Raw genomic sequence first — 26,230 nt, 5'->3', positions numbered from 1 at the left:
TCGAGTTCCAGATTCGGGAAGTAACTAAAGTCAATAGGCGCCAAGTACCAAATAGTCAACTGTTGGATTATTGAAAAATCGATCCTCAATGATTTCTCATCAGTCTATTCAATCAATCCACTGCTCAGTCCAGTAATATAAAACACCATTGATTCGATTCCAGCAACTACTCACTCAAATGGGCTTTGTTAGTTTTCTCACCATGACGAAGAGATTCACTGGAATCATCGCTATTCTCTTGTTGCTTTCGCTGACAACAGCCTCTGCTTCTCAGGAGGTACTACTACATATACTCCTCTTTCTAAATTCAGCAACTCTTTATCGAGGATTTTCATCAAGTTTACTCTAATGGGTTGCTTGGAAATATTGTAAAAGTTTCTTCCTTTTGTTCTTTTTCCCTTTACTTCTTTTATTGTATATTTTATAGCTTCAATTTTCTTCTTCCTGGATATGATGTAGTATTGCAATGCAGTGGGAGATATTGAAATGAGATATGATTGAATGAATCGAGAAATTTGCTGTTTGTATTTCTTGATAATTCGACTTTTAAATTATTGATGAAGTTAATACTACTACTTCGATTTACATGTTCATCCGTACTTCGTGGGTGTTTCTTCTCTAGGGAAAATTAGTGAAAAGGGTGGTTTATGTTGCCTATGTAATAAAGAGGACGCAATTGTATTTAGTGTAACGTTCTGTTGTACTGATGTCTGTGCGAGTTGTGGGTTATTTACTGATGTGTGGTGAGTCATTAGTGTAAAATTTTTGCGTTAGAATGATGAAAACATGACAAATCAGTCTCCACCTAATTTGAACATTGAGCTATTTTTCATCTTCATTGAAGATAGAAGGTCCCCATTCTGTCTTCAAAACTGGGATATTTGATGTCCATTTGCAAAATTGACTGTTTTAGTATTGACAGAGAGAGTAAAACGGAGATTTGGTGTCGACTATAAAATAACAAATCAAAATTTCACTGCAATGGATAACCTGACATGCTTAGTCCTTTAAATCTTACTTCCGAGACTCGAATCTCTTTTTGGTATTATTCCATGGGAGAACACGAAACCTGATAAAAAAACATTCTCCATGGGCAATTTTTTGTGCTTCTCTGCTAAGTTGGAGAAGCAAGTGGCAGAAAATTTAGTTGACTAAATAATGTAGATAAACCTAGTATCGATGAATGTTTCTGACATAATTTTGTCCCTATTGTAGTTTTGTGATGCTAGGATGGATTACAGTGTTGTGGGATGTGGAGGATCTGACTCCACTTCACAAACGATCTTGATTAAGGGAGGGACAGTTGTAAATGCTCACCATCAACAGGTCGCTGATGTTTTTATAGACAATGGGATTGTTACTGATGTGAAACCTAACATCAAGGTACTATTTCGTTGTTGCATGGTCGAATCACAAATTTTGAACTGGTCTGATGTTAATTATGGCACAAACTAGCCATGGGTGCCATGTTTCATGTTGTCTTTTTTACAGGGGTTGCTTTAAAACCATCAAGCACATCTCAGTCAATTTGTCTTCATCTTGTGTTATTACCTCTATATAATGGTGTCAACCCTCATCTCTTTTTTTCATTCAATTGGGTTCTTTTTCTTGCAACTTCTATTCAATTTTTTAGGCTGAAAAGCTTAAGTTATGGATTTCTTGCATAATCAAATAATTATCTTGAAAATGTATCAGATTTTTCTTTAAAACAATGTCATTCACTATTTATTTGCAAAATAGACTGCTGTATGTGCGTTAAGAAAATCACTAAATATCAAAAATAGTATTTATAATATTTGAATATATGTAACATCTCATGGACTATATGTGAACTGCTATATGATACTCAAAAGAGATGGAATTGTGCATTAGATGTATGTAGAACAGAGTGAGCATATCATATCTAATATCGTCTAAAACAGGGCTTACCCCATATGTTAATCCCATTATGTTGCTGTTTAAATCATGTCCTGTCTTATAAGGTCTTGTCAAGAAAATCTCATCAAATCATGGCTAAGTACTGAAATAACTTGTGACATCTACAATATATGCTAATAAATTTGATCAAATCACCTTTCTTTGCTGTCTTATTTTGGACTTCAGATGGATTTATGTTAAAGCTAGAACAACTGTAAGTGCTATGTCTAAATTAAATATTAACAGCCCTTTTAGCCTGACCCAACAAATATGAATCGGAAAATGTTGGTTACTGCTATAGAATGGGGTGGACTGCTGCATTTTACATTCATTTTGTAGTATGGCCTTCAGGTAAGGTTTCTGGTATCGAAATTTCTATTTGTCCAAGTTCTGGTGTCATTTTGAAAATTAGCAGGTGGCAATGTTTTAATGTTTAGGATGTAATATTGATTATGAGTGGGTGAATGTCATGCCAATCAAGGAATATGAAGTATGTTTTAAATTAGGGCAGGCAAACAATCCTACCAGCCATTAAACTTTTGGTAACTCAAGTATTTTGAGTTTCATATTGGTTACCAAGCTTCAACAAAAAAAAATAATAATAATAAGAAAAAGGGTAGCCAAGTCCACCCCCAAGAAATGATTGTTGATTTACATAAAAGAAAAAATTGGTCACAAACTCACAGAATAGGCATTTGTACAGTCATTCCGTTGTGATTTGCCATTAATTCAAAGAACATGCATAAAAGCGGGGTTAAGATTGTCCAGCACCAAATGTAGGATTTTTTATCAACAAGAAAAATTTGAACGAGTCAACAATATATTGTTTTAGCACTTTCCAAATATTTTCTAGTTACATGGAATTTTTTTTTATCATATAATTTACTACAAACATGGCTAAACTACATAATTTTAGCACCTCTCACTAATTTCTTTCTTGTTTTCATTTTGCACCTTCATCTTCCTTGCTGGTTTTGGAAGACAATCAAGCCATGGCAGCTGCAGTAATCCAGCATGCTGCCGTGCTCATCACCACAGATGTAGTTTTGGATGAAAGGGACATTGTTTGAGTCGATTTTTCCCATAGAATGCAATTCTAACATTGGATTGGGCCAAAAATGGCTGTTGATCAGCCAAATAGGTATAGACAATGCACCAGCTCCCTTTTTAGAACATAATTAGATTCACAAAAGTTATACAAAATCACGGAGGCATCCAGGAAAGCATAATTGTAACCAAACCAGACAGATAACAGCCCCAAGGGCATGAATTTTGGATCACAATCCAAGAGCCAATGACACCCATTTCTATTTATTGAGTTGAGAAGTTTATCTTTGACCTTAAAGCACAAAAACAGAGAAACCTAAAGAAAAGATAAAAGAAGTTGATATTTGGATGTTGATTCTTAAGTTAGAGGTCATTGTGCAGCCATAGAAGTGGCTGCTGGAATATGAGAGATGGAGAAAAAGAAAAAAAAAAGCCCGACCTGAACCCGTAGGCAGTTTTGTCTATCCATTATTTTACCAGGGATACCATTGTCCTTTACCTGTTAACCATCACCACAATTACTACTTGAATGCCTTGACTACCAGTCAAGGGGATAAAGTGCTAAAAAGATAATGTTAGGGGGTAAAGTGCAAAACACTATGAACCTTAAGGGGACTTTTCATGATTTTCCCTATATAGTGAGTAGACAATTATGTCCTCATCTTTTGTCTTCTCCGTCCGTGCCAAATTAGACAGAATGGCTACTAGTGTACCTGTTTATTGAGTTAAGTGGCCAAATTGAAACTTGAAATGGTTGAGTGGTCAAAATTATACTATTTGAATAGTTGAATGGCCGGCAGGATTTTTTGCCTCTTAAATTATTTTTAATCTAAATGTGCTTGCAGGACAGATTTTATTTTGCAAAACCAAATCATACAACATGAACGAAATGATTGATGAAAACGAGTAAGTTCACATACAAATTGTTATTTTGAATCTTAAAGCATGACTTATATGGCGAGCGAAGTTTGATTTGTTGTGTGTCATATACAATTTGAAGCAATGGTTATACATTGCATTGGTTGTTGAATTTGTTCATATATATATATATATATATGTATATGTATATAGATGTAATTGTATATATATATATGTATATGTATATAGATGTAATGGGAAATTAGTTGTAGCATGAAGTCTGTGGCTGCAAGTCAATAGATTTTGGCTTCTTAGCACTATTGTCTACTTGCATCTTTTGTAATTTGGTTTACTGAGCATTCAGAACTCAGTATCTTCTCATTTAGATTGTAAATTACATGACCTCAGATGCCCTTGCAATCTATTATGCCTCTTTTGTATATGATTTTACTGCACATAATTGCTATCTGAACGTCAGAAGTCCCATCTTCAGGTCAGTGATGAAGTTACAATAGTTGATGCCACTGGAAAGTTTGTCATGCCAGGTAATATCTTCTCGTTGAGGGTGCAGTTTTTTTTTTTTTTTTTTAAAGAAACTAAAATTGTTTTGGGAACAATTTTAGTGTTCTATTATATACTTCACATGAATCATGTTATTCCATTGATCTTGTTTCTGTGTTGCTTTCATTTGAAAAGCACATCCAAAAGATATCAATTTAAGCGTATAGCTGATTGAATTTTGAATATGGTAAGTTAGTTGTTCTCAGAGCAAAACAAGTAAAGCCTGTGCAGATGGTTGTGAAAGTGCAGATGATTTATTAAATAGTCCTTTGGTCCAAAGTCTTGTACCTTTCAATTTTAGCTTTCTTATCTCAGCTTTTTAAGTGCCATAGTTGTTTACTGAGTAACTTAAATGAGATGCATAGATTAGTGAGGAGCTGTGCTGGGGTGTTACACTCTTAAATGCATAAAATGGATGGCTTACTGATGCATCTAAATAAATGAATTAGAAGGAAAGATAATTCTGTGCCTAATGGAGAAAAAGGTCAAGGCATAACATATATTGAAAAAAATGCAGCACAAGAAGGCATGGCATGACATCATGTGAATATTATGAGGTGTCATGAGTTTGTACTAGAAAAGTTTGCTATGCCTCGAAAGCCTTCTTCTTTACTTTCAGCCCCTTTGACTGAGACCCTTGCACATGGAGAGACCTCTTACTCTCATGAGCATCGAGAAGCTTGGATAATGTTTTAAGTTTCTTTTCTTTTCAATATGTAGTATTTTTTCTTTTCCGTTAATTGCTTCTTTTTTTTTTGTCGTTATGGCTTGTTATTTCCATTAATTCATACATATCCAGGTCAAGTATATTTTGAGAGGTTGGCATCTGGCTGACTAATTTGGTGAAACAGTAGCTATGACAGCCTGCTAACTTGCATTTGGTCAAGTGCACAAGTTTTGGCATATTTCAAAATACAACTTTGGGACCAGATAAACATTACAGACTTAACCAAGCAAGAGCATTAAATGAAAGTGGATTGTTGTGAAACATCAGAGTAGTAAAACTATTATGAAATTTTTTATGGTTGTGGAACACAAATATGAGCAAACTTAGTATATTCTCGCCAGAGCTAATGCTATAGCACAGTTGTTTTGAAGTTTGCAGAACCTTCTTGCTATAGTTAGTCATAATTCTACAACTCTTCTAGATTTGGTTAGAAATTTCAGTAATCTGCCTTCTCATTTTCCTTAATTTCTCACTTTATTGTCACTTTGGTAGCTTCTATAATCTGTATATTTTTTTCTCCCAACTTGATACTTCCAAAACTGCAGTTGTTTATCTTAAATTGGAAATTTTAAATTGGTGATTGTTTTTGTTTGCATATTCTATTTTGTGATGATCCTTATATGATGTATTGCCTTGATCCATTAATGTCAGGGGGAATTGATCCTCACACTCACCTGGAATTTGAATTTATGGGTACTGAAACAATTGATGACTTCTTCAGCGGGCAAGCGGCTGCACTAGCAGGTGGAACAACCATGCACATTGATTTTGTCATCCCGGTGAATGGGAGTCTATCTTCAGGGTTTAAAGCATACGTAGAAAAAGCAAAGAAGTCTTGTATGGACTATGGTTTCCATATGGCAATAACCAAATGGGATGATACTGTTGCAAGAGAAATGGAAATTATGGTTAAAGAGAAAGGTTTGTATACTTTTCTAGGTTAAAATTCCATGAGTTGGGCTTATACAGTAATTTATCAAGAAGTTATACCTCCCTTTTGATTGACTGCACAAATTTTCCCTGCCTTGCAGGCATCAACTCCTTCAAATTTTTCCTAGCGTACAAGGGTGCTCTCATGATTAATGATGAGCTTCTGTTGGAGGGACTTAAAAAATGCAAGTCTGTTGGTGCTTTAGCCATGGTTCATGCGGAAAACGGGGATGCTGTTTTTGAAGGCCAGAAAAGAATGATTGAACTTGGTATTACTGGTCCAGAGGGTCATGCACTTTCAAGGCCCCCTTTGGTAATCTTTTTGAGTACAAATAGACGTCCCTTGTTGATACTGTCCATGTGGGTGTTTCCTTTATTTCCTTGTCTTTATTACTTATTCCAGAGAAGTTGCATAGTTCTTGCTCATAAAACAATTGCATGCGGTCTTTACTCACTCAAATGGTTGCTTTGTTGTACTTGGGCCTACTTTCTTAGCCTAAGACTATCATTTTCATCTGAGATTTGCTTTAATTTTGGAAATACAGGAAGGAGGCTCTGGCTTTTCTAACCACCTCTTTGGTTACCCTAAATTTATGTTCTTGATCATTTATCATTCTGTTTCATCTCCTCAAATCAATCTCTATGTGACTTTTTATTCAAAATGTTTTTGGATGGAATAAGGAAGCGTGAAGAGCAATTCTTCAAAATCAGTTTTAGTATGATTTGACAGACCCGGGGGTGTTATGATGAGGGGATTTATAGTTAAGATATTTGTTTCTTTAATAATTGTTGACCATTACTACATTCATGACCTCTAGGTCGTGGATCTAATTTAAACTTTATTGTCTTACTTTACTCTCTATCCCAATCTTCCTTTTGTTGTATTGGACTACATTCAGCAGTATGTGGTGAGTACACCATGAGGGAGAGTATGCTGATTAGCTTCGTCCTATTTTCTGAATAAAATTGCATTTTTCATGAGGGAATTTGGAAGGATCAGATTCAGTAGATTGCTAAAGACGGATGAAATGGCTGAATTTGTCTCTTTTTTCTACTTCAGCTGAAAATAATCAACTGGCTGTAAAGTTAACCTCTAGATAGTTACTAGTTTGCTGCAGATTGTCTCTTTTTTCTACTTCAGCTGAAAATAATCAACTGGCTGTAAAGTTAACCTCTAGATAGTTACTAGTTTGCTGCAGATTGTCATACACTTATTAGAGTATATGACATGATGCTAAATCCGTATTGTCTAAAGAGCTAAAACATATATTAATCTCAAACTGAACATTATCTGTCCTGGTTGTAGAATACTATACCCAGTTAACGAGATATAATGCACTGATGTTCTTCAACACTTTCTACATTGCTGTCTTGATTTAAAACAAAAAATACATTGCTGTCCTGATGTTGATCTCTTGGAGATGGCCTTTATGTTTCTTGTCTCATATTATCATGAAATGCGGACTGTTATTTGATTCTTTCATTGGGTATTTGATCTCAATGTGACTGGAACTCCTTAAATCCATGAGATCTGGGGATATTCAAGGGCCAACCACTGTTTATGTCAGTACTTGTCATGCAAGTTTAAAATGTGTTTCTTAGTTGTCTTCAAATACCTAAAGCTGTGGTTTTGTCCATCTGAAAAGTTCAACCCTATCCTGTTAATGAATTTTGGATTTTTCCTGTTCACCAGTTCTTATTAGCACCATAAAGTTACATATATAGCAGTTCTAACAGTAGTAACACAACAATTCTTTTGTTTGACTTTTAATAGATGTCAAATTTGATGACCAGATTTGTTGCTTCTAATTATTGTCTTCCCAAACTAAGAGAATTAATGGTTTACTTTTTATCATGATCCTTTTGATTTATAGTTCATGACAGTTCCGTTAGCAAAATCTTCATGCAGCTAGAAGCAGAGGCCACTGCTCGGGCTATCCGTTTGGCTGGTTTTGTTAACACACCTTTGTACGTTGTACATGTCATGAGCGTCGAAGCAATGGAAGAAATAGCTAAAGCTCGGCAATCAGGTTTGTCTTTTAAAACCATAAAATAGATGCTGTTATATGACTTGCTCCTGTGCCTCCAGTGTCAGTTTGTGTGGGATGCTTCATTTGTATTTTCTGATATAAAATATACCCATTTCCTGTTTTGTCTGCTTCACTTATCTCTGCCTTCAATGAACTATATTATTAGCTGTTAATCGTTATGTGTAATGTAATAGATTATTGACCTATTTACTAGGAAAAACAGAAAGAGAAAGGAGATTATTGACCTGCCAATCTACTAAAATGAAATTCTCTTTATTCTTTCTTTTCATTTATTAGAATGTAGATCACATAAATAGTTTAGGAAGTAGGCATACCAGTTAAGTAACTGTATATCATAGTGTTCATAATGGCCTTTTCTTGTTTTTCGGCTTATTCAAGGATATATTTTTATTGAATTGCATCTAACGGTTCTATCACTTCTTTTAATCTCAAACATTTTAACTTAGTTGGCCTTGCATGTCTTAATTTTTCATTTTGAAATGCACGACCTAATGCACCTAATTACAGAATCTGGAAAGAGTGTGGTGATATGCGTTTCACTTGTCTAGATGGTTTTAAACTAGCTGGACCAAAATAGATAGAGAATGTCTGCAATTTTTTTTTATATTAAAGGTTGAGATAGCCTTGTACCTGTCAGGTGTCTGCTCATGTATATGTACTTTAGTTCAGTTTGTGAATTTTCAAGCAAACATGAGTTTCAGCTCATTCAGCTCAATTGCATGAACAAGGCAAAATTTAACTCGTGTTTAGGATATTCATTGTATCATGTTCAGAAATCTTTCAAATCATAACATCAGGCACTCTTGGTGTCGTATATTATGAGTTCTGGTACAAATAATTATCAGCTAGCAAAAGATAAATTGTTAAAAATATAGGGATCTGCATGCTGCACATAATATGTCTTATTGCCTTTGATTGTTTTACACAAGTTATTATCAGCATATCTGTGATGTATAACAGTTCTAGGTATACCTGTTGTGCTCACCCACACAATGCACAGGATAAAACACAAGGTGAGAATTAGAGGTAACTTACATCAACAAGAGACTTTAAACTACTCATGAGTGGCTGCTAAGGAAAATTCTGTCTGTCTTGATTTCCGTTATTTTTTATCCAAAAAGCATACTGTCTTTGACTATGATCTCTTGTACTTAAGATATATTCAGGTTGAACTAGTGGACACCAACATATGACAAAACATAAGACCACCATTTTATACATACGGGGAGAGGGTAGGGGAAATGCCAAAAGAAGAAAAAGGTATAGTTCTACATCTTGGTGTTCTCTACATGTTCGGTTTGCTAAAAGAGCGTGAATTTTGTGTTAGAGCTGCAAGAGATAGCTCAACGGTGGGCTGTAAGTGAGTTGTGCTGAAGCTACTTGGATGTGTGAAGTCCTGCTTGTGCTTGCTTTAATAGGCTATTTTGTGTATCAAACCCATCTTGGCTTGATTAAATCTAGTCATTCAGTTTCAACCTTTATTGGATATACGTTGTTTGTTCTTTCTAAGATTTAGTTTCTGGATCTGAATTATTGGGTCTCATACTTGACCTATCAATCAAAAAGAAACTTAACCAAAAAGATGCTCAGAATCAGCTCATGCCTATTTAACAGTGACAAACTTTGGTTGGAGAAAATGCTTGTACTCAACTCACATCTGTTCAGCGACTAATTCTGCTGAGTGCTACCTTCCACAGAATTGAGCTATAAAATTTGGTAGTCAGGTCTGCCTTAAGGGGCAATTCTTATTGGTAGAATTAACCTTGGAGAATCAACAGCAAGCTTCCAGTTCTGACTCTTTTAAGTGTAGCCACAAAGGTTTAGCGTGCATCCTCTTTTCCCATTTATGCACATTCGCTTATCCCCGAGGAAATCGGGCATAGAGCTTCTTATGATTGTTTCACTATGTCTTGTTCATTTTAGCAGTCTATGATTTGGTGCACTGGTAGCCATAATCATCCACAAGTGAGAATAATAATAGGTGTTCAATATTCGAATAGATCTGGAATTTTCTTTCTTTGATTTCATTCTTGTATATTATTTATCTATTTATTTGTGTTGAATTGCAGGTCAGCGAGTTGTTGGTGAACCAGTGGCTTCAGGTCTAGTTCTTGATGATTCTGGCCTTTGGGACCCAGACTTCTACACAGCAGCGAAGCAAGAACCCATTTCCCTCTCCATCAGTTCCTTTCTTTTCTTTATCTTTCTCTGGCTATGGAGTCTGTTATGAAGGCTCATGGCCACTTACCTCAACAGGGTAAAATAGAGAACAATTTTGTTCCTTTTTATGTTCAGGTTTGTCATGAGCCCACCCATTCGAGCAGCAGGGCATGGAAAGGCTCTTCAGGCTGCACTTTCAACTGGTGTCCTACAGGTTTTCTCTTGATGATTGGCATAAATTAAGTTCCACCCCTTATTGAATTTGTTTGTTTGACTGGATCCAAGGTTTAACAGAAGGATGCAAAGGTGCAATTGCTTAAATAAATAAGTGTGAAATAGATGCCTTAATTCATTTTGGCTCATTGCAATTGAAAAGTTAATGGAGAAGACATAGGATTACTACCTCTTAGTGTATGCAAGCCATTTAAGGCTATTATAATTCCTGTCTAAGAATAGGTGTCTTTTGGGACCAGCCGAAAGGGTAAGATATTCAAATATGGGAGGATGGAGTTTCATCTTACAAACATAAGATTATTTTCATGTCGTAAGGTATTCCATGAAGTGCAAGAGAATTTTAAGGAGGTTGCACAGTTTTACAACCTTTAAGCCTCCATTTAGGTGGATGTAGAATGTGTTTTGTCTGAAGATAGTTTCCGTCCAAATATCAAAGAATTGATTTCTGAACAATCTTTTAGTACTTGACTTAGAAGGAGAAAGTTACTTGTATCATAACATTTCAAGCAACTTTATGATAATCTTAAAGCAATCTAAGGTGTCATTTATTTGGACACTGATGTATTAAGAATGGCATTCGAGAAAGTTGGGTGGTTCTCTCATCACAATGGAGGAGGGCAGGTTTTTTGTTGCGGTAATTAAGTTCTTATAGAGGGGAGAAAAGTCTGAAGGTGATCAGAAGTCTGGTGGCGGATGTAATTACCGTACAGTAGGCTAGATGGTTTTGTTTAGCAGTAGTAACACATTTAACTTGCATTCATCCAAGGAACCAAACTGTAGAAAATATTTTGGAAATTTTGGAAAATATAAATAGGAAGATTCTTTTTTTTTCCCAAAAGTGGCAGAATTTCATATCAAACTAAGTTTTAAGTACAAATCTTTGAGCAACTGCTCATGGAGTCTTCCCTAGCTGCACTCATTAGCCAGACAGGGAAAGAATTCCTCCAAGTGGTTTCCTTACAAATATTAGTGGCAAACTTTGCCAGAATATGACCTACATAGTTGAATTTTCTTTTAACAAAAGAAAAACAACATTTCTCAAACATACAGCTCAACCTGGAGATATCTTCAAGTATCATGCCAACCCATTTATCATTCCACTCCTTCTCTACTATCTTGTCGAGTATCTCTTTGCAATCTGATTCGATTTCCACCATTTTCCTCGACTATCAATCTTTTGTTGAAAGCTGCATCTGTATTGATCTTTATGCTCCCTTCTCAGGGTGTTCCCATTTAGTATATTCACTTCTATTCATGATCCTCTCATCTCCCTCATCTTCCTGATTCTTTGTTGCTTCCTGGCTTTCTCTCCATTTAAGTAAGGTTTTGTTGACCAGAGAGAAAGGATCGCTTTCCACCTCATTAAATTGATTGTCATTTCTCGCCTTCCTGACTTGTAACAGCAGGTTCACTGTCAATACAATATGATCATTGCCTTCCTCTCTCTTTGTTGCCTGCATTAGTTCTCCCCACCAATGCCAGAATGAATTTCTTAGCCCATTTAAGCCATCCCACCGTATAGGTGCTGCCTTCCAAATCAGTCCTGCCCTTATACAGTGGAACAGCAGATGTGCTAATGTCTCCACTGCTTCTCCACATCTGTTGCACATGGGGTTTCCCTTTCCAGTTTTGTTCACTGCTACTTCATTTACTGTTAGTACCCCTCTTAAGCACTTCCATATGAAGTGCTTTAGTTTGTACTTCATTTACTGTTAGTACCCCTCTTAAGCACTTCCATATGAAGTGCTTTAGTTTGTACTTCATTTACTGTTAGTACCCCTCTTAAGCATTTCCGTAGCTCTTTCCATACTCTTGACCCCTGCATGTTCTTGCTCTGATTTGATTCCCCCCAGTCATCTCTTTTCTTTTTCTACTTCTTCTGCCTAGCCCACATGTACCCAGATTTTACACTGTAAAATCCTTTCTCATTTCCCACCAAGTACATCCTGTCTCGTCCTCAGTAGGGATTGTCAGGATTTCATTTCTACCCCTCTCGTGCATTATGTGAGAATTTAGAGACCTCTCCTCTGACACCACCCTCTCCATCTCTTGCTTTTCCGTCTAGACCCATGTGAGAACCGGGTCGCAGATATCGATTCGACTGAACCATTGGAGGTTAATGATGACGTGCTCTGGCTTACGGACTTTCGGAGGTTACCAGAAGTGGAAGCATCGGGTTGCGGGTCTTTAATCATATCCTCTTCATTTAAATCCGAGGAGCCGGAGAAATCATCATTATTACTACTACGGAACATTTCACTCCCCAAAAAAATAAAGAATTTAAGACTTTCCCGAGTGGGATTTTTGTTCTTTTGTTTTTTTGTGAGAATTTAATGCTTTTGTTAGAGTTTCATTGGATAACCTCTTTCCCTTTTTTCTTATTATTCGAAAAAATGGATTTTTGAAGTTGAAAGTTTAGGACAAGGAAAGCGAAAGAAGCGTGAGGAAGTCAGGGAGGAGACGAAGGCCGAAGCCTCAGGCAAAGGAGAAGCCAATATAATTTCTAAGGCGCGAGATGGTGACGTGGGCAAGTGTGAGAACTGGATAAGGTGACTGACCGGTTACGGACTCGGTCCTCAGCTCCTCGAACATTTTTTTTTTTTTAGGAATCTTGTTGAAGTACTTGGATAACTACTAGTACTAAGGTAAACGAACTAATGAGCTCAAAATAGAGAAAAACATAACATAGTTTATGTCAATAACCCATAATCAGTCCCTGGAATTCTAAATTCAATTCTTGCTATAGATTCTAAATTCTAAATTCAATTCTCTCGTGCATTATGTGAGAATTTGGAGACCCGGTTCTCACATGAATTCTCACATGAGTTTGTGTGATGAATTTGGAGTAAAATGGTGAGAAGATTTGAAGTGAAATGAAGTGGAAATCTTGTTCTTCTTCCTTAGCTAAGTTTCGGCCAGCCTTGAGTGAAGAAGAGAGAGTGTAAAGGTTGATGGTGAAGCTTCTCTTGGAAGCTTGGTAGTTGGTGGTTTAAATTTAGCACAAAAGTCAACTTTGAATAGTGCGCCTGCGCGCTCATTTCGTGCCTGTTTCCTCTCAGGTTTGTTTCACTTGTGCACTAAATTTCTAATGTACTTCCTTTTACATTATTATTATCCACTCTTAGTAGTCTAAAAATAATTTTCTAAAATTCTTCAATTAGTCACGCGCGGGAAAACGTGAACTTAGCTACTCGCGTGCGATAAAACGCAATTTCTAAGAAATTCTTGTAACGATGATATAACTAACTAATATTAGGGTAATTAATCATAAAAATACCTATTTTAAAACTAACGCATGAGTTCTCAATTCTCCAAGATCACTGTACTCTCAAATCAAATATTGCCTCCAAACGCGTATTCACTAAATCTCGCTAAACGAGCTTCCAAAAATTAAATTTATTAACGGAACGTTTTAAAAATATATGCAAGTCACAGTTCCATGTAAATGGTTCTAAAAGGATTGAAATAAATTATTCGCAGAAAACGGGTGGATAATTATTTAAATAAGCAAATAATGAGTTTAAAATGAGTAAATTTTTTGGTCCTCAGAATCTACCCCTTACATCCAATTTCAGGGTTGCCTCTTCCGGAATGCACAATTCTACTGTTTTCGTCTTACAGTCCAACTGGACATTGTAATGGGCTAACCAGTCCATTTCTAGGATCATATCATATCCCTTAATCGTCAAACCCATTAGAGCAGCCAGTAGATTCCGTTCTCCAACACATATCTCACAATCCTTATATACCAAATTAGCTAATAAACTTTGATTCCCAATAGATGTTCTAACCTCTAAATCATAAGGTAATTTAATTAGTTTCAAGTCTATTCCACTCATGAAATTAGGGTTTACAAAAGAATACGTTGCACCTGGATCAATTAAAACCTTAGCTACACGTTGGAAAATAGGGATCGTACTTTCAACCACCTTAGTCGCATCTGGAATCTGTTGGTAGTCCAATGCGTAAACTCTAGCAGGCACCTTTGGTCGACTTCCTCCAGCACTAGTCTGTTTAGAGGTTGATTTTTCTGGCCTTTGAGTACTACCTCCTACCTTTAGTTTACTTGGACAATTCGCGAGTTGGTGTTCGATACTACCACAGAACAAACACTTTCCCGACTTCCTCCAACAATCATTCTCTGAGTGATTTGGTTTACCACAGTAACCACAAGTAACTTGAGGTGTCACTGCCGAATCACTAGAAGGCACTCCTCTCGCTTGAACTGGCCCACTACGACCTCCTCTGGATAAAGCTCCTCTCGAAACTCCAATGGTTCTCATTCCTCCCATTCCTCTTCCCATCTTGGAAGGTGGGCACTCTTACTAGCCTGTCCGGAAGTATGTCTTATTGTGGAAATCCCTAACTTGCATTCTTGCGCTCTCAACTCTTTGCGCTTTCTCTAAAGCTTCAGTAAACGTAAAGATTTAGGCCGCAGCCAAGCCCTCCTGGATTTCTACATTAAGCTCTTGTACAAACCGTCTTATCCTTTTCCGCTCGTTGGTCACCAATTCGGGAGCGTACTTAAAAAGTTTAGTAAACTTTCCTTCATACTCAGCTACATTAAGAGTTCCTTGTTTCAACTTTACAAACTCATCCTCCCGTTTCTCTTGGATTAGAGGCGGAAGGAACTTCTCGTTGAACTCCTTCGTGAAATTCTCCGAAGTCCAAAGGGTTTGGACTCTCTCCCACTTTCCTTTGATCATGTCCCACCAGGCACGTGCCACTTCCTCAAATTAGAAAGGAGCAAAATTGACTTGTTTATCTTCGGTATAGTCTAAGGCGGTGAATATGTTGGCCATTCTCTCCAACCAATTCTCCGCTACCTCGTGGTCGAGCTCTCCAGTGAATTTAGGCGGGTTAAATTTTAGGAATCTCTCCAAAGCCCTATCTTCCCCTCTATCCTAGCCCCCGGGCTGATTAAATGGCCCTGGACTCTGTCTCTCGGCTAACCGCTCAAGGATATCAGTCATTCTATTAATGGCAGTAGCCACTTGATCACTCTCTAAATTTCCTTGTCCTTGAGTCGGCCCAGTTGCCGATCCCTGATCATCTCCTTGAGGTTGGGCTTGCCTAGACCCTCGCCCACGACCTCGATCTCGACCACTTCTTCATCCGTCCATAATTCTAATGGTGCCTAGTGCAAAAATAAAAGTGATTACCCGAGAAAATACTCAAAACAAGAGCCAATCGAGAAACATTGAAAATAACAATAATTTACATTCATTAACACTTCAAAACTCATACAATTTGCAAGTCATGGGGGAACTACAAAAATATAGCACATAGGTGCCACAAAAATACTTTTATTCACATACGACTAAAGTAAAGTCAAATACCTCAAAAGTAGGCCACACAGTCAAAAGGTCGGTCACTCTAAGCCTAGTCCTCAGGGGCTATCAGGTGGAACCTCCTCTTCAGGGTTCTTCTCAAGATCCTCCTCCTGAACTGGGTTCTGGACAACCTCCATCACCTTATCTGCACTTATTTCAGGGATTCGAACTAGGAAAATGTTAAGTAAGGGAGCTTAGGGGTATCTGGCTTTCCTTATCAATACCCTTAGTGATAAAGTGAAATTAGAAGACATGCCTGTAGTGAAGGAGTATCCAGATGTCCTTCCCGAAAATTTAGTCTTTACCTCCTGAAAGAGATAAAGCTTTTAAGATTGATGTAACTTCGGGAGTGGCACCTGTCTCTAAGACACCGTATGGAATGGTTCCAACTGAATTGAAAGAGTTAAAATTACAATTACAGGATCTACTGGAGCGGGGTTTTATAAAGGAGAGTGATTCACCGTGGGGAGCCCCGGTCTTAGTTCTCAAGAAAAAAGATGGGAGTTTAAGACTGTGCATATAGTATCGAGACTTGAACGATGTCACCATTAAGAATAAGTATCATTTACCCCACATCGATGAATTGTTTGACCAATTGCAAGGGGCGGTAGTATTTTTCATGTTGGATCTTAGACAGAGTTACTACTAGTTGAGGATTTTGGAGAAGGATATATCCAAAACTGCTTTTAACTCGAGGTATGGATACTTTGAGTTTGCCGTAATGCCGTTCGTGTTAACGAATACACCTGGATTTGATGTACAGGGTCTTTAAGCCTTATCTGGACCAATTTGTGTTAGTATTCATTGATGACATACTAGTGTACTCGAAGACTCTGGAGGATCACGATAAACATTTGAGAATTGTTTTACAAATTTTGAGGGAACATCAGTTGTATGTTAAGTTCAACAAGTATGAGTTTTGGTTGAAAGAAGTGACATTCTTGGGTCATATAATTTCTAAGGATGGGATTAAAGTGGATCCAGCCAAAATTGAAGCGGTTTCTAAATGGAAACGACCGGAAAATCCTTCTGAAATTCGAAGTTTTACAGGGTTACCAGGGTATTACCGGAGATTTATCAAGAATTTTTCTAAGATTGCTGGACCCATGACTGAGTTAACCAAGAAAAGTGGGAAGTTTATATGGAGTTCTAAATGTGAAGAGAGTTTTCAAGAGTTGAAGAGACGTTTGACAAGAGTGCCCGTATTAGCTCTATCAAATGGAAAGGATAGTTTTGTGGTCTATACTGATGTTTCAAAGGAAAGTTTTGAGTGTGTATTAATGCAAAATGAGAAAGTGATGGCGTATACCTCTAGGAAGTTAAAGCCGCACGAAGGAAATTACCCGACTCATGATTTAGAATTAGTGGCTATAGTGTTTGCTTTAAAGAAATGGAGACATTACCTTTATGCGGTAACGTTTGAGGTTTTACTGACCACAAAAGTCTTAAGTATTTATTTTCTCAAAAGGAGCTAAATTTGAGACAACATAGGTGGATGGAATTCTTGGAAGACTATGATTGCACGATAAAGTACCATCCAGTGAAAGTCAATGTAGTGGCTGATACTTTGAGTCGTCAAGTGCAAATGGCGGGATTGATGATTAAAGAGATGCAATTGCTGGAAGAAGTTAGTATATGGAACCCTTGACTTGAACCGAAAAAAGTAATTTTTGGGAATATTGTCGTGAACTCCACTTTGTTGGAACGCATCAAAGAGACTTAGGAAAAGGACAGTGAAGTGCAAAAGTGGTTGGAGAAAGTTAAAAAGGGAGAAAAGTCAGATTTTAACTTGGGAACGAATGGTATATTTAGGTTTCAAAATCGGATAATAGTGCCAAAGGATAAAGGAATTAAGAAGGAAATTTTGGAAGAGGCACACCGATCGAAGTTTACGGTACACCCTGGAGGGAATAAAATGTACCAAAATTTGAAGAGTTTGTATTGGTGGGAGAGCATGAAAAAGAAAATTGCTTAATTTGTCTAGACCTATTTGATTTGTCAACAGGTTAAAGCTGAACATAAAAAATTATCAAGACTTTTGCAACCTTTAGAGATACCAGAGTGGAAATGAAAAAATATCACCATGAATTTTGTATCAAGGTTACCTAGGATACAAAAAGGTCATGATGCCATTTGGATAATAGTGGATAAATTGACAAAATCGGCTCATTTTCTGCCGATTGGTATGAAGTACCCATTGGAGAAGTTAGCTAAATTATATTTGAATGAGATTATCAGGTTACACGGGATATTTGTAAGTATTGTGTCCGATAGAGACCCTAGGTTTGTTTCAAGATTTTGTTTCATTCTTCGATTCAAATGGCCTCGTACGAAGCACTTTATGGTCGGAAGTATAGGTTTCCGATTTGTTGGGATGAAGTAAGTGAACGAAAAATCTTAGATCCGACTATAGTGCCTTGGATTGAGGAGGCGAATGAAAAGGTGAAATTGGTATGCCAGAGGATTCAAACCGCACAAAGTCGTCAGAAGAGTTATGCAGATAATCGAATGAAGGATTTAGAATTTGCGGTTGGAAATCAAGTATTCTTTAAGATTACTCCTCTGAAAGCGAGTTTGATGGCAGAAAAGGGAAAGAAGTTACAACCGAGATTTGTAGGACCTTATAAGGTTATCTAACGTGTAGGAAATGTGGCCTATAAGTTGGAATTGCTACCGAGTCTGTTTCGGATTCACAATATTTTTCACGTGTTCATGCTCAAGAAATATCACCCAGATCCTTCTCATATCCTGCAACCGGAAAATATTGAAATTGATGAAACCCTGACTTATGAGGAGAAACCGATCAAGCTTCTAGATTGTAAGGTGAAAGAATTGAGGAACAAGCGAATTTCGTTGGTGAAAGTTCTCTGGAGGAACTATGGACTAGAGGAAGCAACCTGGGAAGTTGAAAAAGAAATTCGAGAAAAATATCTGGATCTGTTCTCAAATCAAGATATAATTTCGATGACGAAATTTTCTTAAGGGGGAGAGGATGTGAGGATCCAAAAATTTACTTATTTTAAACTCATATTATTGGTTTATTTAAATAATTATCCACCCGTTTTCTCCGAATAATTTATTTCAACTCTTTTAGAACCATTTACATGGAACTATGGCTTGCATATATTTTTAAAACGTTCCGTTAATAAATTTAATTTTTGGAAGCTCGTTTAGCAAGATTTAGTGAATACGCGTTTGGAGAAAATATTTGATTTGAGAGTACAGTGACCTTGGAGAACTGAGAACTCATGCGTTAGTTTTAAAATAGGTATTTTTATGATTAATTACCCTAATATTAGTTAGTTATATCATCGTTATAAGAATTTTTTAAAAATTGCGCTTTATCGCACGCAAGTCGGAAGTTCGCGTTTTCCCGCGCGTAACTAATTGAAGGACTTTAAAAAATTATTTTTAGACTATTAAGAGTGGATAATAATAGTGTTAAATGAAGTGCATTAGAAGTTTAGTGCACAAGTGAAACAAACCTGAGAGTAAACGTGCACGAAACGCGCGCGTGCGCGCACTATTCAAAGTTGACTTTTGTGCCAAACTTAAACCACCAACTACCAAGCTTCCAAGAGAAGCTTAACCATCAGCCTTTACACTCTTTCTTCTTCACTCACGGCTGGCCGAAACTTAGCTAAGGAAGAAGAACAAGATTTTCACTTCATTTCACTTCAAATCTTCTCACTATTTCACTCCAAATTCATCACACAAACTCACAACAACTTGGAGATTCACTTGGACTAGGAAGAGAGCATCTTTCTCACGGTTTCTTGGAGCTCTTAGTAACCCAAAATTTCTGATTTTTCATCATCCAAGAGGTGGTAATCATCTAACCTTTTAAACTTGGTTTTAGTGAGTTAAATTTGACTTGGAAGCTTGTAGCTTCATGTGGGTATCTTTATTTGGTTGAAAATCATTTGAGTGGGCTCTATGAAATCCCACAATAGACATGTTGGACTGATATGATGATTATGGTTGTTATTTATGTTGATTAAGTGTTAAACAAGTGGATATAAGTTGAAAAAGTGGTAGGAAAATTAAAGGAAAGTTGAAGCTAAGAAGGGCCGAATTCTGTCCTGTTCTTGCCGAGCCCTTGGTTCGATTTTTTTGTGATTAAATGACCTTAAATTTGTTGTAGATATATTGTATAGGATGTGTGGAAAGTTTCCACCAAAAATCACTTGATTTGGTTGGGCAAAAGTTGGATTTTCGAAATATCTTCAAATCTGGAAAACGGGTAACAGGGGCTCTCTGGCAGTAAACTTTGAACGATCATAACTCTTTGCTCAGACGTCGAAATCAAGTGCCGTTTGCGGCATTTGAAACTAGACACTTCCAGTTTTCTAACGATATAAAATGCATCCCCTGATTCGAAGTGAGTGAGCCGTACTAGTTCACCAAAGTTACATGTTCTGTTTTATTGATTTGCTAGAAGGTCAGTGATGAGCTGAGGCTTGTTGCTTGAATTTGAGCTAGTTATGAACTGAATTTCAGAACGCTTTCTTCTGAGGAATTGTAGCCTTATGAATGTAGTTTCCAACGCCACCAACCATGCTCAATTCCAAGTTGAATTGAGTGAGTTGTGGCCAAATTACAGAACTGCACCAGTGATAGAAAATCCTAATTTTGGCTAGCCGAATGGCCTAGCTTGACTTGGGACTTGTTGTTTTGCAAATTTTGATGTCAATCACCCACCAAATGTATATTGGATATTTCTTATACTTGTGTTTCATAAATGAGCCAGATTTGAGTCGTTTTCATTGGACAAAATGTTTGAAAAAGGAAGAAAAAAGCAAAAGACAGATTGGTCTTGGGATTTTCTTGAACTTTGATAGTTTGGTACACTACCTTCCCGTGTGAATTTTCCAATGAAATTTGGTAGAGGAGTAGTCCTCATATGGAAATTGAGTTGTACCAATTTTGGTGTCAATCCAAGACCATTTCGATACCCAAATGATGGTCCAAAGTCGTTTTTTCAAATCTGGAAAATGTGCAATCTGTCCTTATTTTTAGCTAAATTTGGACTGCTATATCTTGATACTCGAAACTCCGATTTTGGTTCCGTTAGTTGTGTTTTAAACTTTGATTGTAACTCTAATTGAGTTTCAAATTTTAGAGGTTAGTTCACATTCTGTGAATTTTGCCGAATTTTCAAAGTTTGCCAAAAATCAACCCCGAATCTGTCTTGGAAGTGTAAGTCAGCAACTTTAAACCGAAATTTGAGTGTCTTCCATTTAGAATCATGGAAAAGTGTCTTCTAGGAACTTTTAGTACTTTGGAAGTAGTTTCCAACGGTACCAAGTTTTTCAATTTTGAACCTACAGAGAGTGAGATATGATCTTTCAAAGATTGCACCTCAAATCTGGAATTTCTGAACTTAAAAGGAATTGAATATTTATAAACTCTCAATTACCCTTCGATATTGCTTGACCGTTTTACACTTGATTTCAAAGATGAAAATCAGTTTTTTCTTGTATTATTAAACCCCACTTTTGAGTTTCGATTTACGAGTAATTAAGGTTCTCTTTCATGATATTTTCTTAGATTGTACAAGTGTACAATCTCTCTTGTTAACTAGGAATTTTTAAACAATGGTATATGATAGTCAATTATTAATTGCTCAAGCACTCAAGGAGACCTTCAAGAGGATCTCACAAAGGACGCCTAAATATTTGATTGTGCACCACTCTTATTTTGATTAGGTGAGTGTCAAGTGCATGTTTTGTTGCAATTATGTGAATTGCTCCAATTGGACTGAATAATTGATAACTGCTGAGTCGAGTGTTTACTTTATCGCATTCGTTCTCATTTAAATGGAATGAAATTAAATTACCTGAACTGAATTGAATTACTTAAACTGAATTATATGCTATGGCTGCATATGTCGTTGGAGTGAATCTCCTCGACCTTTAACTGAACTGTATACATATCGTTGGAGTGAATCTCCTCGATACACAACTTAATTGGGAGACGCCCAAACTCATCGACCGACCTTGCGACTCGAACCGGCAAGGGTTTGGTCGGGAAGTTTGGTGAGCCATGAGAAAAACTAAAAGGTTGATCTATTGGAGAGATCATGCTTGGCATACTCGTATAGTAGTGCCTTTATAGAAGTTCGGGCCCAGTGGGGTATGTATGGTGGACGAAAAACGGATAAGTGAAGTTTCTACGGACTAAATATCGACCCGGTTGACGAAGTGTCATCGCGGGGAGGTAATTGATCGGGCATTGGCAAAGCAAGTGGAAATTAGCTCCTGAGAGTTCCCATATCCTTGAATTGTTTCTGTTTACTTTTCTCACTCGAATTGTTAATTACCTGAATATTACTGTTTTACTTGTTAAATTGTGATTGTTACTTGAACTATGTGTTTGTACGTGTGTTTCTTGGTCTCACGAGCAATCGCTCACCCCGTAGATTTGTTTTCCTTAATAGGTGGATTGGAAGATTTTGGAAAAGCCGACTAGGTTATACTTTTGATTGAATTTTTGGTTGTAAATGTTTAGTTGACTTTTAATGGTTGTATTTTGGAACTTGATGTATCTTTTGAGAATATGATGTAAGATTTGAATATTCAGTTAAGGAAGTAACTTTTCTTCATTTTAGACTTGTATTATTTGGTATGTATCATTAAGTTTGAATTGAATTGTCTTGAGTCCTGACGAGAGTTGGGCAAGCGTCCCGCGGATACCCTTGGGTTCGTCCTTGGGAGAAGTGGGGACGTCACACATCCCATTCATTTTAACCATAGTACCTCTCATAATTGGTTGTGTAAAATCAATTTCAGCCAGGATTTTCATGTGTCTACCATCTCTACTTCCAAAATTAGGAATGACAACCTCTTTTACTGCTGAAAAAACCCTGCCTATTTTCTTACCTGCTTCCTTGGTAGGCTAGCTAATTAGCAGATTCCAAATTTGAAACCAAGCCAGAGTTTTCTTGAAGGCCTCTTGATCTTCTTCCACTCCTTCCCTCCATGGTTGGAGGACTAACGGTTGCCCATCAAAAATCCACGGCCTTTTGTTCAGCATTTTTTCCTGCTCTTCCTCATTCCTGAAAAGTGAACTGAAACATGTTTATTCCCAGCTCCATAACTTTCACATTTTTTGCAAACACCCAAATAGTAGTTGTGAAGCTTCTAACCCCCATTACATTTGCTACTTTATTCCGGTAGACCCTTCCAATTAGACTTTTGCGGCATTCCTCTCTACACCCTTTCACATCATCCATGTTTAAGCATTACACCTTCATGCTTCTTCTTAGTTAGTACAGAATTCCTCATAATGTTCTTTAAATCCTCCATAGCAGTTCCACAGAAACTTCCACAGACTATTCCTGCCCTTGTATAGACTTCCCAAACCTCACCCTCAGAGGGAGAGAGTTTTCTCTAAGAGCCCAATAAGTACCCGGAATCCAACAGCCACAGATTTGAAGCAAGAGGGCAGCAAGGTCGGCAGAGACAATTGAGACGTTACTAATCTATTACCAATCAGATCGAGAAAAGGAACTGACAAGAAAAAAACTAAGATAAAGCTTTTCCTACAATTCTACTACTATGAAGACTACTGATCTAGGAAGAAAAAGCTATGAAGAAACATATGTAGACTGAGAGCAATGTCATTTGATTTTGTTTTTATGAGGTAACCATCTGAGCTCTGTGCAGAAGATCATCACCAAGATATTTTGTTAATAAACCTCCACCTCTCTACAAAAGCTTTGAAAACTAGGCTAAAGCAAAGTATTTTGTCTGAAAAAACTTAAAAAGGTAGCATTCCTACATAGTCTAGGGATTTGTGAGCTTTAGGAGATTCAAGGTTTGATGAAGTTCATGAATAAAGTTTGAGGAAAATTGGAAAAGTTTAGAGATTTTGGAATTTTGAAATTTTTCGAAACCACCCACCACAGTGGACTTTCCCTCTCTAAACTAGAGAGAATTTTCTCTTACAACAAGAGACCACTAAATAGGAAGATTCAATATTCCCATTTTACAAATTTTCTCAAATATTTTCAGCATGTTTCTATTCTTTAAAGTGCACAATATACACTCGAATGTGCACGTATGAGTGTATAAGCACAATACTGGTAAATTTAGAATTTCCAAATGGCGTCGTTTTATTTACAACTAATTAATAGTACTCAACTTCCCATTCCCAAATTTCCATAAACTTTCATTCTTCTTATTAATGATGAATCTTCCTATTCCCATTTACCAAATTTTTCCAGAATTGTGCTTGAATTCTTCTTCTTCAAAGTTGATGTGTTGAGGACATACTTAATGTTACTGCCTTAAAGTATAATGTACTACATCCAGTAAAAGTCTATTATGTCTTCAACTTATTTCTGATCTTGATGCTATTCCTGTGTCCTAAACCTGTTAATGCTTTTACATTTTGCAGCTAGTTGGTACCGACCACTGTACCTTCAACTCAACACAGAAAGCTTTTGGAATAGATGATTTCAGAAAAATCCCAAATGGTGTCAATGGTAATCCATCTTGTCCTTTGCTTACAAATAGCACGAATCATGAATGTAGTCCAGATGTTATTTTCTAATTTCTAAAGGCAGTGTCTTACTTGGAATTGACATGTAGGCATTGAGGAGAGAATGCATCTGGTTTGGGATACAATGGTGGTAAGCTGTACTGGACCTCATCAGTCATAGAAAATTATATACACAAGTGTCCAATAATAAATTAACTGAAACCATATCAAGATAGGTAGCCTTTGGAGTTTCTTCTTTCCTAAAAAAGGACAATTCTGTTTCCTGGTTTATTATTTTTCAGGCCTCAGGGAAAATATCTGTCACTGATTATGTTCGAATAACAAGCACTGAATGGTATACCATCACCAATCTTATCTTTTGACTATTCACTTTAAGCATTTGTTGTACCTATTATACTTTTGAAGATCCTAGTTTTTGGCTCTTCAACCTCACCTGAGCTACTCAGTTGTTGCATCTTGGCCTTTGAAATGAATTACGTTCTAGTGCAAGGATATTCAATATCTATCCACAGAAGGGAGCAATACTTCCTGGGTCGGATGCAGACATAATCATATTAAATCCCAATTCAAGTTTTCAAATAAGCTCAAATTCTCACCATTCAAGATCAGATACAAATGTCTATGAGGGATGGATTGGGAAGGTAATTTTTCATTACTGCTTGTTATAATTAAGGAATTGAATGTGGCATCGCTTTCTAGAGATTAAATTACTTTGAGCTTATTTAGATTTATAGAGTTCTATAGCTGATCACATAGCGATTGTCAAAGTCCTATGTGATTCTTCTTTGATTTTGAGGTTTATGATGCATTGTCCAGATAAAATTTCATGCTTGTTATTTCATTATCTATACAATATTGCATTCTACTAAAAAAAAATATCCATACAATGTTGTGCAATCATCAATGGGACATCCATTATGGACTTTAAAGTGCTATGAATTCCCGTTGTTTGAAAACTATCCGATGGACATCTGCTTAAGACATTGCTGTTACAAAACAATATTTTGAAGGACATATCAGTGCCCAGCTTTCAGTAGTTTATTTGTAAAGAAAATTGCCACCTTGAATTTGTGGAGGATTTGGCATGTGTAGATCCTTCAAATTAGGTCTAGAATCAAGTGCAATCTAATGAAAGATACCTGCTATTTTATGTGGTTAATCTTCAGTTTCATATAATCAGTTTTATAATTAATATAGTTCAACTAATAGAATGAATTAATGAGTATTTACTGTGTTTTTTGGGCATTCTGCTTTATTATGTTTATACGCATTAGAAATTTGGATATTCTGGTTGCACTGTAACAAGTCAAAGAATATCTTATTAGTGTTATTAGATGTACTTAAGAAAATGAAAGTAACTTGCAAAAGAAAATCTTGCTGCATATATAAAATTCTCTAGGTCTCACTCGCAACATACCTTCTTCATTTCAGATTGACATTGGCTCTTTGTATGTGTTGAATTTGGAAGATTTTGTTTTTGATGTTCTGCAGGGAAAAGTTGAGATAACTATTGCGGGTGGAAGGATTGTTTGGGAAAATAACGAACTAAAGGTTAAACGTGGTTCGGGCAAATACATAAAAATGCCCCTTTCAGTTATGTTTTTGATGGAATTGAGAAAGCAGATGCGAGTTACATCTCTTCCCTAAGAGCACCAGTAAATCGATTTAAAGGCATGCAATGAAATGCATGTTCAAGTTATGAATACTTGTAAAGTAACAACTGAATACTATATAGTTTTTCGTTTCTTCAAAGCAATAAGTTGAGGGATTACGTTGATGTATTTTATTTTGTATCTCTTTTGTGAAATGTTATATGGTGCCAAATGGGTGTAAGATTGTTGGCACTACTTTGTCACAAATTGTTCACTTCATCCTTTAAGGGAAACCCAGGTTATCCTCCTTGTTTA

General features: G+C 36.7%; 1 protein-coding gene across 1 annotated transcript; it reads left to right on the top strand.

Annotated features, from left to right (window-relative positions):
- On the top strand, nucleotides 1–26,230 carry LOC113768597 (dihydropyrimidinase-like). The gene is given in 14 exon segments (XM_027313022.1): nucleotides 1–277; nucleotides 1,216–1,383; nucleotides 4,316–4,367; nucleotides 5,762–6,031; nucleotides 6,142–6,353; nucleotides 7,950–8,070; nucleotides 10,161–10,248; nucleotides 10,387–10,465; nucleotides 24,219–24,306; nucleotides 24,413–24,453; nucleotides 24,605–24,657; nucleotides 24,808–24,964; nucleotides 25,815–25,905; nucleotides 25,908–26,230. Coding segments are annotated over 14 exon segments (1,617 nt in total). The 5' UTR covers nucleotides 1–178; the 3' UTR covers nucleotides 26,006–26,230.

The sequence above is a fragment of the Coffea eugenioides genome, chromosome 4 (assembly GCF_003713205.1).
Source record: "Coffea eugenioides isolate CCC68of chromosome 4, Ceug_1.0, whole genome shotgun sequence".
NCBI classification, from domain to species: domain Eukaryota; kingdom Viridiplantae; phylum Streptophyta; class Magnoliopsida; order Gentianales; family Rubiaceae; genus Coffea; species Coffea eugenioides.
This window is presented reverse-complemented; position numbering and strand designations above follow the sequence as displayed.